At 37.7% G+C, this 14610-nt stretch overlaps 1 protein-coding gene across 3 annotated transcripts in view; it reads left to right on the top strand.

Moving 5' to 3' along the window:
- ACOX3 (acyl-CoA oxidase 3, pristanoyl) overlaps positions 1-14610 on the top strand; it is a 79541-nt gene that overhangs the window by 58180 nt on the left and 6751 nt on the right. For all 3 annotated transcript variants that reach the window (XM_020992145.2, XM_020992146.2, XM_020992148.1), the window contains one exon: positions 13407-13581. In XM_020992145.2, the coding sequence (XP_020847804.1) occupies positions 13407-13581 (175 nt within the window). The remainder of the gene's footprint in view (positions 1-13406; positions 13582-14610) is intronic.

Raw genomic sequence — 14610 nt, 5'->3', positions numbered from 1 at the left:
TGGGAGCTGGATGTTTCTTGAATTCTGAGAATTCATAGTTCAAAAACTTGGCTATAAAGTATCTGTGACACAAAATTTATTTCACTGAAATCAAATGTGCCCTCTATACAAAACAAAGTCTACCTATACACAAATACATTAGAAAGAATTGTGTATGTCTACGTACTTGTAATTAACCATACTGTAATCAAATGATGTGCTCTGCATATATAGTAGTGCATTTTATATATGTGTATATGTATTGTTTATATGCACGCATATAAACAATACATATATACATGCCTGTTGTGTATATGGTCACCCTTTCTGTCCTAGACACTATCTTTGTGTCCTTTGGTAACCTTGTTATGATTTAAGCAAATCTACCTGTATTCTCAGGGGACATCTAGGAGGAGCAGTGGATAGAGCTGGGAATCAGGAAGACTCATCTTTATGAGTTCAATTCCAGCCTGAGACACTTACTAGCTGTGTGACCTTGGGAAAGTCGCTTAACCTTGTTTTCCACCATTTCCTTATCTGTAAAATGAGCTGGAGAAGGAAATGGCAAACCATTACAGATAGGGTTGTCACAAAGAGTTGGACACAACTAAAATGACTCAACAACAACAACAACCCTACGTTCTCAGATACTTCATTTAATTCTTCACGTTGGCTAAAACCTTATATTCCTCTGAGAATGTCACATCCTTGGCAATCCTCTCTACTGCAGACTACTCTTTCCATTTCCCTCCAAATTATAAGGTCATGAGGAAAGGTCAAGGGTTAATTAAACCTTTGCCACCTTTGACTCCTCCCACGTGCAGTCACTTGGCAGTCTTATGATTTCTATTTATGTCATCTCACATCTTTTTCCTGTTATCTATTTTTGCTGCCATCACGCTAATTCAGAACTTACTGGGATTATACAATTGAGAATTGGAAGAGGCCTTAGAGATGATCTAATCTAATCTTCTCATTTGGCAGATGAGGACTTTTATTACTTCTTTTAAAAAGTTATTTATTTATTTTTAACATTCTTTTCTTTTTAAATTTTCAGTTCCAGATTCTCTCCTCCCTCCCATCCTTCCCCCACCTACTGAGAAAGCAAGCAAAATGGTATCAATTATGCCTATGAAATCATACAAAATAATTCCATATTTGCCATATCGCAAAAAAAATAAAGAAAATAAGAAAATTATACTTCAGTTTGCACTCAGAGTTTATCAGTTCTCTCTATGAAGATAGATTGGATTTTTTCATCATGAGTCCTTTGGGATTGCTTGGATCATCGTATTATTAGAGTAGCCAAGTCTTTTACAATTGATCATCGTTACAACATTGCTGTTGGTATGCACAATGATCTTCCAGTTCTTCTCACTTCACTTTGCATCAATTCATGTAGGTCTTGCCATGGTTTTTTGGAAACTACCCTCCCTCATCATTTCTTATAACACAACAGTACTCCATCACAATCATATGCCATAACTTGTTCAACCATTCCTCAATTTATGAGCAGCCCCTCAGTTTCCAATTCTTTGACACTGCAAAAAGAGCTACTATAAATATTTTTGTACATAGAAGTCCTTTTCTTTTTTCTTTGATCTTTTTGAGATTCAGATCTAGTAGTGGTATTGCTGGGTCAAAGGACAGTTGTATAGCCTTTTGGGCATATTGTTCTCCAGAATGGTTGGACCAGTTCACAGCTTCACCAAGAGTTTATTGATGCGTTTATTTTCCCTCATTCCCTCAGCATTTGTCATTTTTTATAGGTGTGAGGTGGTAATTTTAATTTGCATTTCTCTAATCAATAGTGATTTAGTGCAGTTTTTCATGTGACTATAGATAGCTTTTGTTTCTTCTTCTGAAAAGCATCTGTTCACATCCTTTGACCATATTTCACATGGAGAATAGCTCTTATTTTTATAAATTTGATTTGATTCCCTGTATATTTGAGAAATGAAGCCTTTATCAAAAAATTTTGCTATAAAAATTTTTTAATAATACTTCATTGTCTATGGCACTTTTGGGGAAAATTTCATTTCTCTACTTATCTCTTTTAATTAGGTCTGTTTTGCTTTTGCTTTATTTGACATCATGATTGTTTAGCCCTGCCTTTTTTACTTCAGCTAAAGCATAATAGATTCTGCTTTAGCCCTTTATTTTAACTGTGTCTTTCTATTTAAGTGTCTCAGGTTTATTTATTTTTTTAATTTTTTATTAACTAATTTATTTAGTTTTAGTTTTCAGCATGCATTTCCACAAGATTTTGAGTTCCAAAATTTCTCCCCATCCCTCCCCTCCCTCCCACCCCATGATGGCCTACATTCTGATTCTCCCTTCACTCAATCTGTTCTCTCTTCTATTACCCCCTACTCCTTCTCTTATCCCTTTCCCTTTCTATTTTCCTGTGAGATAGATTTCTATACCCCTTTGCCTGTATATCTTATTTCCCAATTGCATGTAAAAACAATTTCTAACATTCATTTCTAAAACTTTAAGTTCTAAATTCTCTCCCTACCTGCCCTCATTGAGAAGGCAAGCAATTTGATATAAATTATATATGTGTAGTCATGAAAAACACTTCCATAATAGTCATGTTGTGAAAGACTAATTAAATTTCTCTCCATCCTATCCTGCCCCCTGTTTTTTCTATTCTCTCTTTTGACCCTGTCCCTCTTCAGAAGTGTTTGCTTCTGATTACCCCCTCCCCCAATATGCTTTCCTTTCCATCATCTCCCCCTCCGTTATCCCCTTTGCCCTATTTTTTTGTAGGGTAAGATAGATTTCCATACCAAATTGAGTGTGTACGTTACTCCCTCTTTAAGCCAAATCCAATAAGAGTAAAATTCATTCATTCCCTCTCACCTCCCTCCTCTTCCCCTCCACAATAAAAACTTTTCTTGCCTCTTTTATGTGACATAATTTACTCTATTCTACCTCTCTCTTTCTCCTTCTCCCAGAACAATCCTCTCTCACCCCTTAATTTTATTTTTTAGATATCATCCCTTCATATTCAACTCACCCTGTTCCCCCATGTCTGTATCTATATCTATATCTATATCTATATCTCTGTCTGTCTATCTATCTATCTATCTATCTATCTATCTATCTATCTGTCTATCTGTCTATCTATCTATATTCCCCCCAACTACCCTAATACTGACAAAGGTCTCATGAGTTACAAATATCATCTTTCCATGTAAGAATGTAAACAGTTCAACCTTAATAAGTCCATTATGATTTCCCTTTCCTGTTTACCTCTTCATGCTTCTCTTGAGTCTTGTATGCGAAAGTCAAATTTTCTCTTCAGCTCTGGTCTTTTCATCAAGAATATTTGAAAGTCCTCTATTTCACTGAATGACCATTTTTTTTCCCCTGAAGGATTATACTCAGTTTTGCTGGGTAGGTGATTCTTGTCTACAATCCTATGTCCTTTGCCCTCCAGAATATCATATTCCAAGCCTTCCAGTCCCTTAATGTAGAAGCTGCTAAATCTTGTGTTATCCTGATTGTGTTTCCACAATACTTGAATTGTTTCTTTCTGGCAACTTGTAATATTTTCTCCTTGACCTGGCAACTCTGGAATTTGGCTATAATATTCCTAGGGGTTTTCCTTTAGAGATCTCTTTCAGGAAGTGATTGGTGGATTCTTTCCATTTCTATTTTATCCTCTGGTTCTAGAATATCAGGGCAGTTTTCCTTGATAATTTCTTGAAAGATGATGTCTAGGCTGTTTTCTTGATCATGGCTTTCAGATAGTCTAATAATTTTTAAATTCTCTCTCCTGGATCTATTTTCCAGGTCAGTTGTTTTTCCAATGAGATATTTCACATTGTCTCTGTTTTTTCATTCTTTTGGTTTTCTTGTGTAATTTCTTGATTTCTCATAGAGTCATTAGCTTCCATTTGCTCCATTCTAATTTTTAAGGAATTATTTTTGTCAGTGAGCTTTTGGACTTCCTTTTCCATTTGGCCAGTTCTGCTTTTTAAGGCATTCTTCTCCTCATTGACTTTTTGGACCTCTTTTGCCGTTTGAGTTAGGTTATTTTTTAAGGTGTTATTTTCTTCAGTATTTTTTGGGGAGTCTCCTTTAGCAAGCTGTTGACTCATTTTTCATGATTTTCTTGCATCACTCTCATTTCTCTTCCCAATTTTTCCTTTACTTCTCTTGCTTTTCAAAATCTTTTTTGAGCTCTTCCATGGCCTGAGACCAATTCATATTTTTCTTGGGGGCTTTAGGTATAGGAGCTTTGACTTTGTTGTCTTCTTCTGGTTGTATGTTTTGATCTTCTTTGTCACCAAAGTAAGATTCTGTAATCTGAGTTTTTCCCATTGTGTGCTCATATTTTCAGCCAATTACTTGAATAGGGCTCTGCTTCCAGTGTGGAGGGTGTATGTCCCAAGCTTCAAGGGTTTTGTGCAGTTGTTTTCAGAGATATTTCTAGGGACTTGTAAATTTTCAGTTCTTCCAAGGTGGTATGATCAAAGGAGAGGTGTTTACTCTTTTCCTGGCCTGTGCTTTGGTCTGTGAGTGACCACAAGCACTCTTTTCTGCCTTGAAACTGTGAGGAGGATTCTCTCTCCACAATCACCACAAGCTCTACCATGCCAGCACTCCTCCTCGCCCCATGACCTCCACCCAGGACTATGACCCATATCCAAGCAGGGCAAAGCAAGAGAATCCTTCCTCAGCACCAGCAAAGAGATCCCTACAATCCCCCTCTGACCAGCCACTTGACCCCTCCACTGTCTGTGGGCTGAGAGCTCCAGGAGCAGCCACTGCCACTGTGGGTACCACCCTAACACTGAGCTAGGGCCAGAGTTGACCATGCCCCTCTCTCACCCAGATCCAACAGACCATTGCCAGTGAACTTCTAAGTTGTCTTTGGCATTTGTGGGTTGAGAAGTCTCAAAACCATCACAGCTGCTAGTGATTTTTTTAACTTTGTTTTATTGCTTCTTGATTTCTCATGGAGACATTAGCTTCCAGTTGCCCAGGTCTAATTTTTAAGGAATTCTAAAGTTATCTTTTCTACCTCCTTTTCCATTTGGAACAGTTTTGCTTTTTAAAGAGTTCTTCAGCGAATTTTTGTACCTCCTTTTCCATCAGGCCTCTTTTCCTTTTTGAATTCTTTTCTTCAGTGAATTTTCTGCCTCTTTTACCATTAGACCAATTCTGTTTTTTTAAGGTGTTATTTTCTTTGGTATTTTTTTGTGCCTCTTCTACTGAGCTGTTAATTCTCTTTTCATAATTTTCTTAGACTGGTTTAATTTCTTTTCCCAATTTTTCCTCTAGCACTCTTATCTCTTTCTTTAAGGCTTCCAGGAATTCTTGTTGGGCTTGAGTTCAATTATCATTTTCTTTGAGGCTTTGTTTGTAGTGGATTTTCACACTGTTATCATTTGACTTTGTATCTTAGTCTTCTTGCCACTCTAGTAGCTTTTTATGTTTAATTTCATTTTGTTGTTGTTGTTTGCTCATTTCCCCAGCCTATGTGTTGACTTTGAACTTTATGTTAAAAGTTAGGCTCTGCTCACCTGGCTTTTTCATGCTTGAAGATAGCTGCTCTGAAAATGAGCTAACTGTGGGAGTCTGCAAATTTTCCATACTTCCATGGTGATGTGATCCTGAGTAAGGTATGGTCTCTCCTGGTTTATATTCTGGTCTTTACCCACAAAGGGCCCCTGTAGCTGCAAGCACGAGCATTCTTCTGTGTTTTAGTACTGTGGCCAGGGCCCCTGCTTCCTTGTGATTGCCCCCTCAGTGCTCCTCTTTGCCTTAGAACTGCGATCCGGAACTTCACCTGGACAGTAGAGTTTCCAATCCATGCCAACTCTACCTAGTGCCTGCAGAGGATCCCCTGTAACCTCTTCCTGACTAGTTGTCTGACCCCCTTACTGTTTCTGTCCCGAGAGCTCCTGAAACTGCTAGTGTTGCCACTTTTGCAGTAGTGTCCAAGGCCCATCACTTGTGCTATGGTCACTTGTGCTCTGGCCTGGCCCCCAAACTCTTGTGTCACAGACTTTTCTTGCCAGCTTTCTAAGTTGTCTTAGGCTATAAAAGTGCCTCACTCTGATTTTTGTTTTGTTTCTGCTGCTCCAAAATTTAATTTGAGAAGTTATTTTAAAGTGGAATGTTGGGAAAGTTTAGCTGGATTGATACCTGTACTCCACCATCTTGCCTCCACTCGCCTCATTTTCATTCCTTCTTGCTGCATCTCTTACCATAGCCACTCATCTTGCAATGTCACAATACTTCAATCTACCCATCAACTAGTCCTTGCTCCCCATTATAATTTCTAGTCCATCTTTCTTCCCTTGATCTTCAATAACCTCTTCTCCTCCATCTGCTTATACTGCCTCTCCCCTTTCTTGGTAACTTTATCTGTCAATATCTTCCCATCTTGTTCAGTAACTTTATCACCTGGATCCCCATTTTCTTCTTTTCCTCTACCTCCCCAACCATCGTCATCCATGATTTCAGTATTCGGTATTGCTGTCCTACTTACTGACCTCATAGTCTCTCAACCGTTCCAACTGTAACAACAGACATGTCTATACTGTTTCACCCTCACTGGCCTTAGGCTTCATCCTCACCCAGAACTGTTCCACTTCCTGTATTTTCCCCTTTCCTACTTCTTTACTTTTGTTAAGCTTGCTCTTTAGTTTCATTATGATCTACGCCATTGAAAACTCATGGAGTTTCTTTGTATGGTAGCCAGTCTCCTGGCGATGATTTTCTCTGTACTTAGCTATGCTAGACTTCAAAGGACTCATACACAGTCCTTTGCATGATGCCCACTAGAAGCTTTCCCAATGGGACTAATGTATCTCTGTCTTTTCTAGAACAGTATTTTGCCTACAAGAGTTTGGCAAATTTTATTTTCTTCCTTAGAGTCAATATAATGGGATTATATTCATTTCAAACTCAATGAAAATACACTCAGAAAGAAACTGGAGCTTATTCTTTTCCTGCCTTTCTATATGTATGTATGTACATATATGTGTATATAAATGTGTGCGTGTGTGTGTGTGTACATATGTGTGTATGTATGTATATATAGGCAATGGGGTTAAGTGAATTGTACAGGGTCACACAGCTAGTATCCGAGGCCAGATTTGAATTCAGGTCCTCCTGACTCCAGGGTTGGTGCTCTATCCACTGTGCCACTTAGCTGCCTCATTTTTTTTAACTTTTTAATGAGGCAGTCAGGGTGAAGTGACTTGTCCAGGGTCACACAGCTAATAAGTGTCAAGTGTCTAAGGCTGGATTTGAACTCAGGTCCTCCTGATTCCAAGGCCAGAGCTCTATCCACTGCATTACCTAGCTGCCCCAAAGTGAAATCTTTAAAAAATTCTTGGTACACATCTTTCTTCAATTGAAAGTGCTAGAAACACAACCACCTATCTGGAGCAGAGGTCCTGAGTTTTTGTCCTGGCTCTGCTGTACACATGGTGCTGAGTGACCCTGGGCAAGTTGCTTAAACTCTCCGATCCCCAGCTTCCATCTTTGTAAGTGGGGATATGTATATTTGTAGTACCTACTTCATAGGAAACTCAACCCAAGCAGAATGGAACTCCTTAGTAAATAGCACTCCTGCACCGCTCTGGCTGTCAAAACTCTTCACCTGATGATCAGTCTCCTGGTAATGATCTTGTCTGCATTTAGCCAAGCTGATCCTCTGAGAACCCAAGTACAGTCCTTCACTGGGTCTCCCCTAGAGCCTTTTCCAGTTTGATAGGGCCTCTGGGAGTTGTGTTCATTTGACAAAGCCTTCAGAAATCCACACCCCCTCTCCACTGCGATATGATGTTGAAGCAAAACTTCAGAGGAGGATCCATGGCATGTTTTGGGTGAAATGACTCATTTTGTAGGCCAGCGTGGGAAATGAATCAGCTTTTACAATCACTTTTTCTATGAGAAAATGCGTTCTTCAATCTTGGACGACCAATTTTCAGATGACATATTAGTAGCCAACTTGTAGGATTGTTGTGAGGCCCGCATGAGAGTGTGCACATGAAGCGCTCTGTAAACTTGAGAGCGCTACATGTTCATCCTCATTATTATTCCATGGAATTGTACTTCTTAGGGAGTTGTAAGCAAAGAACTTTGTAAACCTGGAAGTGTTGTACATGATTGTGAGTTATTATTATGTCAGTATTCAACATGATTTACTTGATATTAACTTAGTTATTTCAAAGTTAATTTGGAAAATATAACATTAGCCAAGAATAAATAAATCACTCCTTAAAATGTTAGTGAGCTTTTCCCCTTTTTAAAAGATTATCCTTGATAAATGACAAAACAGTACAACTGAAGGTTTGTTTTGTAGATTTTTTCCCCCCTTAAATGTTCTCAGGTGGACATTACCAGTCAGTAATTTTTAAATATCCTTACTTGAAATTCTGGTTAAGTACTCTTTTGGAATCACAGCATCAGAAGGAAGATCATTGCCTCTTTAGGGCTTTAAATGAATCTTCTCACAGATTCAAGTCCCAGACCAGCCTGGAGGGAAGTGTAAAAGTTTGTCTTTGTCAGTCCTAACTTGCCCTTTTTGTGTGTTCCCTCCTCCCAAACCACGGTGATGTCTCTCCTCAGTTCCTTCATGTTATTTTGTCCCTAAGCTTGGCAAAATTCACTTCTAGGAAAGGATCTGATGAACTCATTCATATTAATTAAGAAGATTATTGATAGGTTAATGTGTTGTTCCTACCAGGATTTTTTCCACAGATGACAGATCCTTAAGTCAGAAGAATGAATCTTTATGGAATTTCAGGTGTCAGCAGATGAGTTTGAAATAAATTTGGGGGAGGGATAGGCAGTCTTTCTTGGCACTCTTAAAATTAAATTGTGTAGTTAACTGCTTACTCATAAGACAACGCTAATCAAAGCAACGTTAGTTAGAATTACTGTGTGATTATAATTCCAATGTATTGTAAGGCGCTGAGAAAGTAGTTCTTCAATGTTTAAGCAATGGTGTTTGTATTTATTCTTAAAAAATCTTTTTATTTAAGTCAAATATTTCCAAATTGAGATTCCTTCTTCAGTCATTTATTATGCTAACTTTTCATTGCATCCTTACATTTAAGTTGATTAGCATTCCATAGTGTTTGTGTTTTAAAACTTTTATATCAATGTCTGTTGTTGATTCAGAGTTCTATCCTTGAAGATAATTGATTCAAATGAACCTCCAAAGGAATCAAGTTCCTCTGTTTACCTAGACTCATATGCTTGTATAGCTGAATAGGAACTTAGAGGGCTCCTAGTCTAGCCTTCTGCCCTGTGTAGAAATCCCCCCAACAGCATTTCTGACAACAAATACATCTGCTGGGTTTCCTCCACCTACCCACCCCTTGCCATTACTATGAAGTTTGTTACTTCAAAAGCTGTACTGTTCTATTGTTAGACAGGTTTGATTGTTAGGAAGTTTTTCCTTCTATTGAATTTAACTCTGCCTCCTTGTAAGTTCTAATAATCATCCCTAGTTCTGTTCTCTTGAGCCATATAGAATTAATCTGTTCCCTCCATGTAGCATAGCCCTTCAAAAATTTGAAGACAGTGACACCTGTGCTTTCCATGCTATTTTTAAAAAAATTTTCCTAATCAATATTTTTTACTATTGTGAAATGTTATTAAAATAAATTTGAATACCTCACTGGATCCATGACATCATCAGTGGGCCTATTCTGACCACTGATGCACAAAATCCCAGTTTTTAAAAAATCCTTTTTATTATAAACTTGACAAAAGAACATTTCTATATGCAAAGAAGAACAGAAGAGGATTATATATGCAGCTGTGAACTGTGAACTATGAACTGTGATTTTGTTGGACTCAAGTATAAAACTTTATATATTTCTCTTTTAAATTTGATCTTGTTTGATCCCATTATTCTATTCTGTCTGAATCTGTAAATATTGAGTTTGTCATCCAAAATGTTAGCTATCCTCTAGGCTTCATGTCACTTGCAGATTTAACAAGCGTGACATCATTGATTTTATCAAATTAATTGATTAAAGTGTTGAACATCACAAGGTTAAGGACAGATTCCTGGAATATGCTTCTAGAGACCTTTGTCCGGCTTGTCTTTGCCCATTAATGTATGTACTTTGGCTCTGGCCATTCAACTAATTAAATTCCAAGTCTACCTAATTATACTATTACTCAGCCATTCCTCAACCTATTCTACAGTCTCAGTATACCATATCTATAGGATTCTACTGATCCAGTAGTCTAGTTATCTGTCAATTAAAGGAAATGAAAGTTGTCTGGCGTGGCCTAGTCTTGATGAAGCCTTACGATCTTTGAGTGGCTTTTGTTTCCCTTTCTTAAATGCTCAAAATCCATCCTTTAGTAATGTGTTCTAGAATTTGTCCAGGAATAAAAGTCAAGCTCACTTGTTTATGATTTTCAGTTTTTACGCTCTTTCATTTAAAAAGAAATTGGGATACTTGCTCTTTTTCAGGCTTGTGACAGTTTTCCCATTTTCTAAGATTTTTCAGAATTGCTGATAACAACCCAGCAGTCACATTTGCCAGTTCTCTCAATATACTTAGGATATAATTCATCTGGGCCTAGTAACTTGAGCTCTATAAGGGGAAAGAGATGCTTTGTAACTGCCTCCTCACTTTTCTTGGGTTCCACTCTCTCCTAATAATCTTTATCTTGTCTTTTTTAGCCCAAGGAAGAATTTCTTTGGAAAAATAAACAGAAGCAAATCCCGTGTTTCATCTTCCACATGGTCATCATCCTTTAACAAGCCAGTGCATTCTTTGATCCTCTTCTTGCCCACAATATAGCTAAAATAAAACAAGAGAAAACCCCCTTAACATCCATCACCAAATTCAGTTTATTTTGGACTTACTGCTCCTAACATGGTTATTACAGGTCAGATGTCTTGTATTCATCCTCAGTTATTTGGTCTTTTCCATTGTCTATGTATGGTTTTTTTTTAATCTGAGTTTGCTGAGGTGTTCCTTGTTTGTCTGCATGAGTGTATTCAGGCAGCTCTTCTTTCGCCTTTTTGTCAAAATTAACTCTTCTTTTGTCTTCAGAATTGAATGTTTTTCTGAGATTTTACTGTGCCTCTTCAGCCACCTTCTCTAAAATGTTAGGCCATTGGATCCTAGTTATTCCTTCTCTGACCCCTTTGAAGGCTCTCGTCTTCACATCAAGAACACACATTACTAGTTCCTATGGCTTTAACTTCTCTGTCATGAACGCCATCGTGATAAGGTGATCACTTGCTCTGAAAGTTCCTATTATTCCGACTTTGGCAACTAGGTTTTTTTTTTTTTTGGGTTGGTCAGAATCAGGACCGGATAGTAATTCCTCTTGTTTCTTTCTCTGCTTTTTGAAGGAAAAAATCACCATCACCATCATCATCATCATCATCATCATCATCATCATCATCATCATCTGCACAATCACAAATGCTTTAGCTTTCTCAGTCTGATAAATTTAATTTATTAAGTATAAAGGACAGTGCATAAATTACCTCAGTAACTATTGGGTCAGATATGTGAAAATAGGAAATTAGGGCCAGAAGAAGAACAACAGAATAGTAAAACGAGGGAATAGAGGGACTAGAAGTCACTGTGAAGACAAAGAATATCTATGAGGAATGAATCAGCAGGAGAGATGGAAGCACAGATTAGGATCAGAATGAAAAGTTAGTGACACGCTTTGGAGTGGTAGAAAAGCAGGTCTGTAAGACATGAGCACTCCCGTCAGTGGCTATATTGGTGTGTGTTATGGGAGCTGAGAAAATGAATGAATTTGGAGGATACCATTTTTTTTTTAGGCAGTTGGGGTTAAGTGACTTGCCCAGGGTCACACAGCTAGTAAGTGTCAAGTGTTTGGTCTGAGGCCGGATTTGAATTCAGGTCTTCCTGACTTCAGGGCCAGTGCTCTATCCACTGTGCCACCTAGCTGCCCCAAATTACATCCGAGGACACCATTTTCAAGGAAACATCAAAGTAGGATGATGAAGTCACCAAGTATATTAGGCTATGTGGTGGGGAAGAGAGGAAGAGTGTGAGTCAAATATAGAACTCCTTGAGAAAGGAGGACCAGTGATTAGTGAACCAGTAGATGATAACAAGAGAGATTTAGGTAGGACAATACCGAAAGTTGGAGTGAAGGTCTTAGAAATATCTATTTGTAGACATCAAACTTAAGGACCATAGACATCATCTAGTCCAAGTCATTTCCCCTTGTATTGTTGGCTTTGATGTCTTTGCAAGATTCTTTTTTTTTTCTTTGACTTGACTAATACACCTGACCTGCCAATTTTAGGGGCATCCTTGTTCCTGTGGAATCTTTACATTAATATATGTATATATTTATGTGTGTATGTTTATATATATGTGCGTATATATATAATATGTAATTTTTTTTCTGCTAAGTCACCTTTTACCTATTTAACATGCAATTAGATCACATGTTTTTTTTGATCCCTAGTATATGTTTCCAATAAGATGTTTTCAAACATTCACCGGGCAGCCTGTGGTCCATTTACTTTTTAAAGTACCACTCTTAATTTTGTTCCTGACTGTTGGCAGCATGATGTCATAGTTCCATTTTCTACAACTGAGTAACTTCTTGATGAGTTCTCTTGGTTTTCTGTCTCTCACGAAAGTTTTTGTAATGTTACTCATCATATACTGGGGCTCAAAACTGTTTCATTTTCGTTAGAAGTGTTTTTAACATCTCTTCTAAAATACATTTCTCAGAGTATGTTTCCAAAGGCTTCCTCAGTTATCGCATCTGAATTTTATACAAGATCCCCCAGATGCCTGTTTGCCATTGCCCAAATCCATTCCTTTACTCACCACACTATGCTCAGTTCCTGAAGTTCCTGAGACATACTCTCCTACCATCTCAAATCGAATTTTCTTCTGGAAAGCTGGTCTCATACCATCAGCTGCTATCATTCTCTTCCCTGTCTAAGTCCATCTTTTCCCTTCTTATGCACTTGCCATGTTACAATTTGTAATATAACTATTTGTGTACATATTTTATCTTCCCAACTAGACTGTATACTCTTGGAGGGCAAGAACCATTTCTTATTTATCTTTGTATCTCAGGGCCTATGAATTACACAGAGGAAGTAGGGCTGGATCTGTGATTTCATTGGGATAGAGGACTCCCAAAGGAGGAAGCTCCCTTTACTAACATAGGTCAGCATCTTTTCTATGATTTAGGATCTTAAAGAGTTGCCTGAAGCACTGAGAGGTTAAGTGATTGTCTAGAGCCACACAACCAGTGTAAGTCAAAGGCAGCACTTGAACCTTGGTCTCCCTGGCTTCCAGGTCAGCTCTCTATCCTCTTCTATGCTACCTCTCATTTATTGCTCATGATAGGTACTTTATACATTTGGGGAATGAATGTTTCTGAAGTCCTTCTTTTATGATTTTTTTTTCAAGGCGTACTACTGCCATTCCCTCGCTCTTGTTTTCATTGAGCACACCGTATTACAGAGGTATCATGAATATACACACCATTCCAGCACGCCAGCTCCTCTTCAGCCAGTCCTGCAACGTCTCAGTGCTTTATATGGATTCTGGTCTCTAAGTCGGCACATGGCCGTGCTCTATCAAGGTAAGAGTCTTCCCTACATTGTATGATACAAAAGCAGCAGTACCTCTGTTTTTTGCAAAAGAGAAATGTTCCCATTGAGAGGAAAGCCAGCAACATTCATTTTTGCTTAAGTAGATATTACCCACTTAACACTTTGGCCTTCTCTCAGTTTGATACTTAGACCTGAAGATAATATGGGCATTAAGTATAATAAAATTATAATTATACTCTAAAAATAACCAAACAGCAAAAGTAGAAGATAATCAGAGTGAGACTTAAAATGTAATAGATAAATGGAAAATCACCTTGCACCATAAACTCTTGCACATTAAAATTATTAGCTAGTAGTCTTCCTATTCAAGCAGCCATATAAAATTTTCTTGTAGTCTAGCCCAATCAACTTGGAATTTCATTACCACAACTAGCTTACCCTATTTTGCAGTCACAGAGATGTCACTGTGTATTCCTTCTTCAAAATAGTTTATTAAAAGTTAGTTGAGATTAACTCAATGGATTTCACAGTTTACACTTCTTCCAAGGAGTGCCCATTTATTATTTTAATTTTTCTCCTTAAACCTTTTTTAGTTTGTTTTTCACAAAAATATGTGTTTAAAATGAAACCCTTGAATAAAATGCATGTGATATATTTACACTCAGGTCATGGACCCCATTGGCAGTCTGGTGAAGCCTGTGGACCCTTTCTCAGAATAATTATTTTAAATACATAAAATAAAATACCTAGGATTACCAAAGAAATCAATTATATTGAAATACTATCTTTTTTATATATATATACACACACACACACACACACACACGCACACACACACATATACACACACACACATAGATTCATAAATTAACAAGCTTACAGATCCTAATTTAAGAACCTCTGATTTCAATTTTCATAGCCTTGAGGGAGAGATGTTGTTGGAAAAGAGCACTGAACTAGGAATCAGAAGACCTGGATTTTAATCCAGGCTATGGGACCTTATGAAAATGACTCAGCCTTTTTCAACCTATGAAAATTGGAAATAGTAAAACCTGCCT

The sequence above is a fragment of the Phascolarctos cinereus genome, unplaced genomic scaffold (genome assembly GCF_003287225.1).
Source record: "Phascolarctos cinereus isolate Bilbo 61053 unplaced genomic scaffold, phaCin_HiC Scaffold_9;HRSCAF=440, whole genome shotgun sequence".
Classification (NCBI taxonomy): domain Eukaryota; kingdom Metazoa; phylum Chordata; class Mammalia; order Diprotodontia; family Phascolarctidae; genus Phascolarctos; species Phascolarctos cinereus.
The sequence above is the reverse complement of the archived record's forward strand: the minus strand, read 5'-3'. Positions and strand labels throughout refer to the sequence as shown.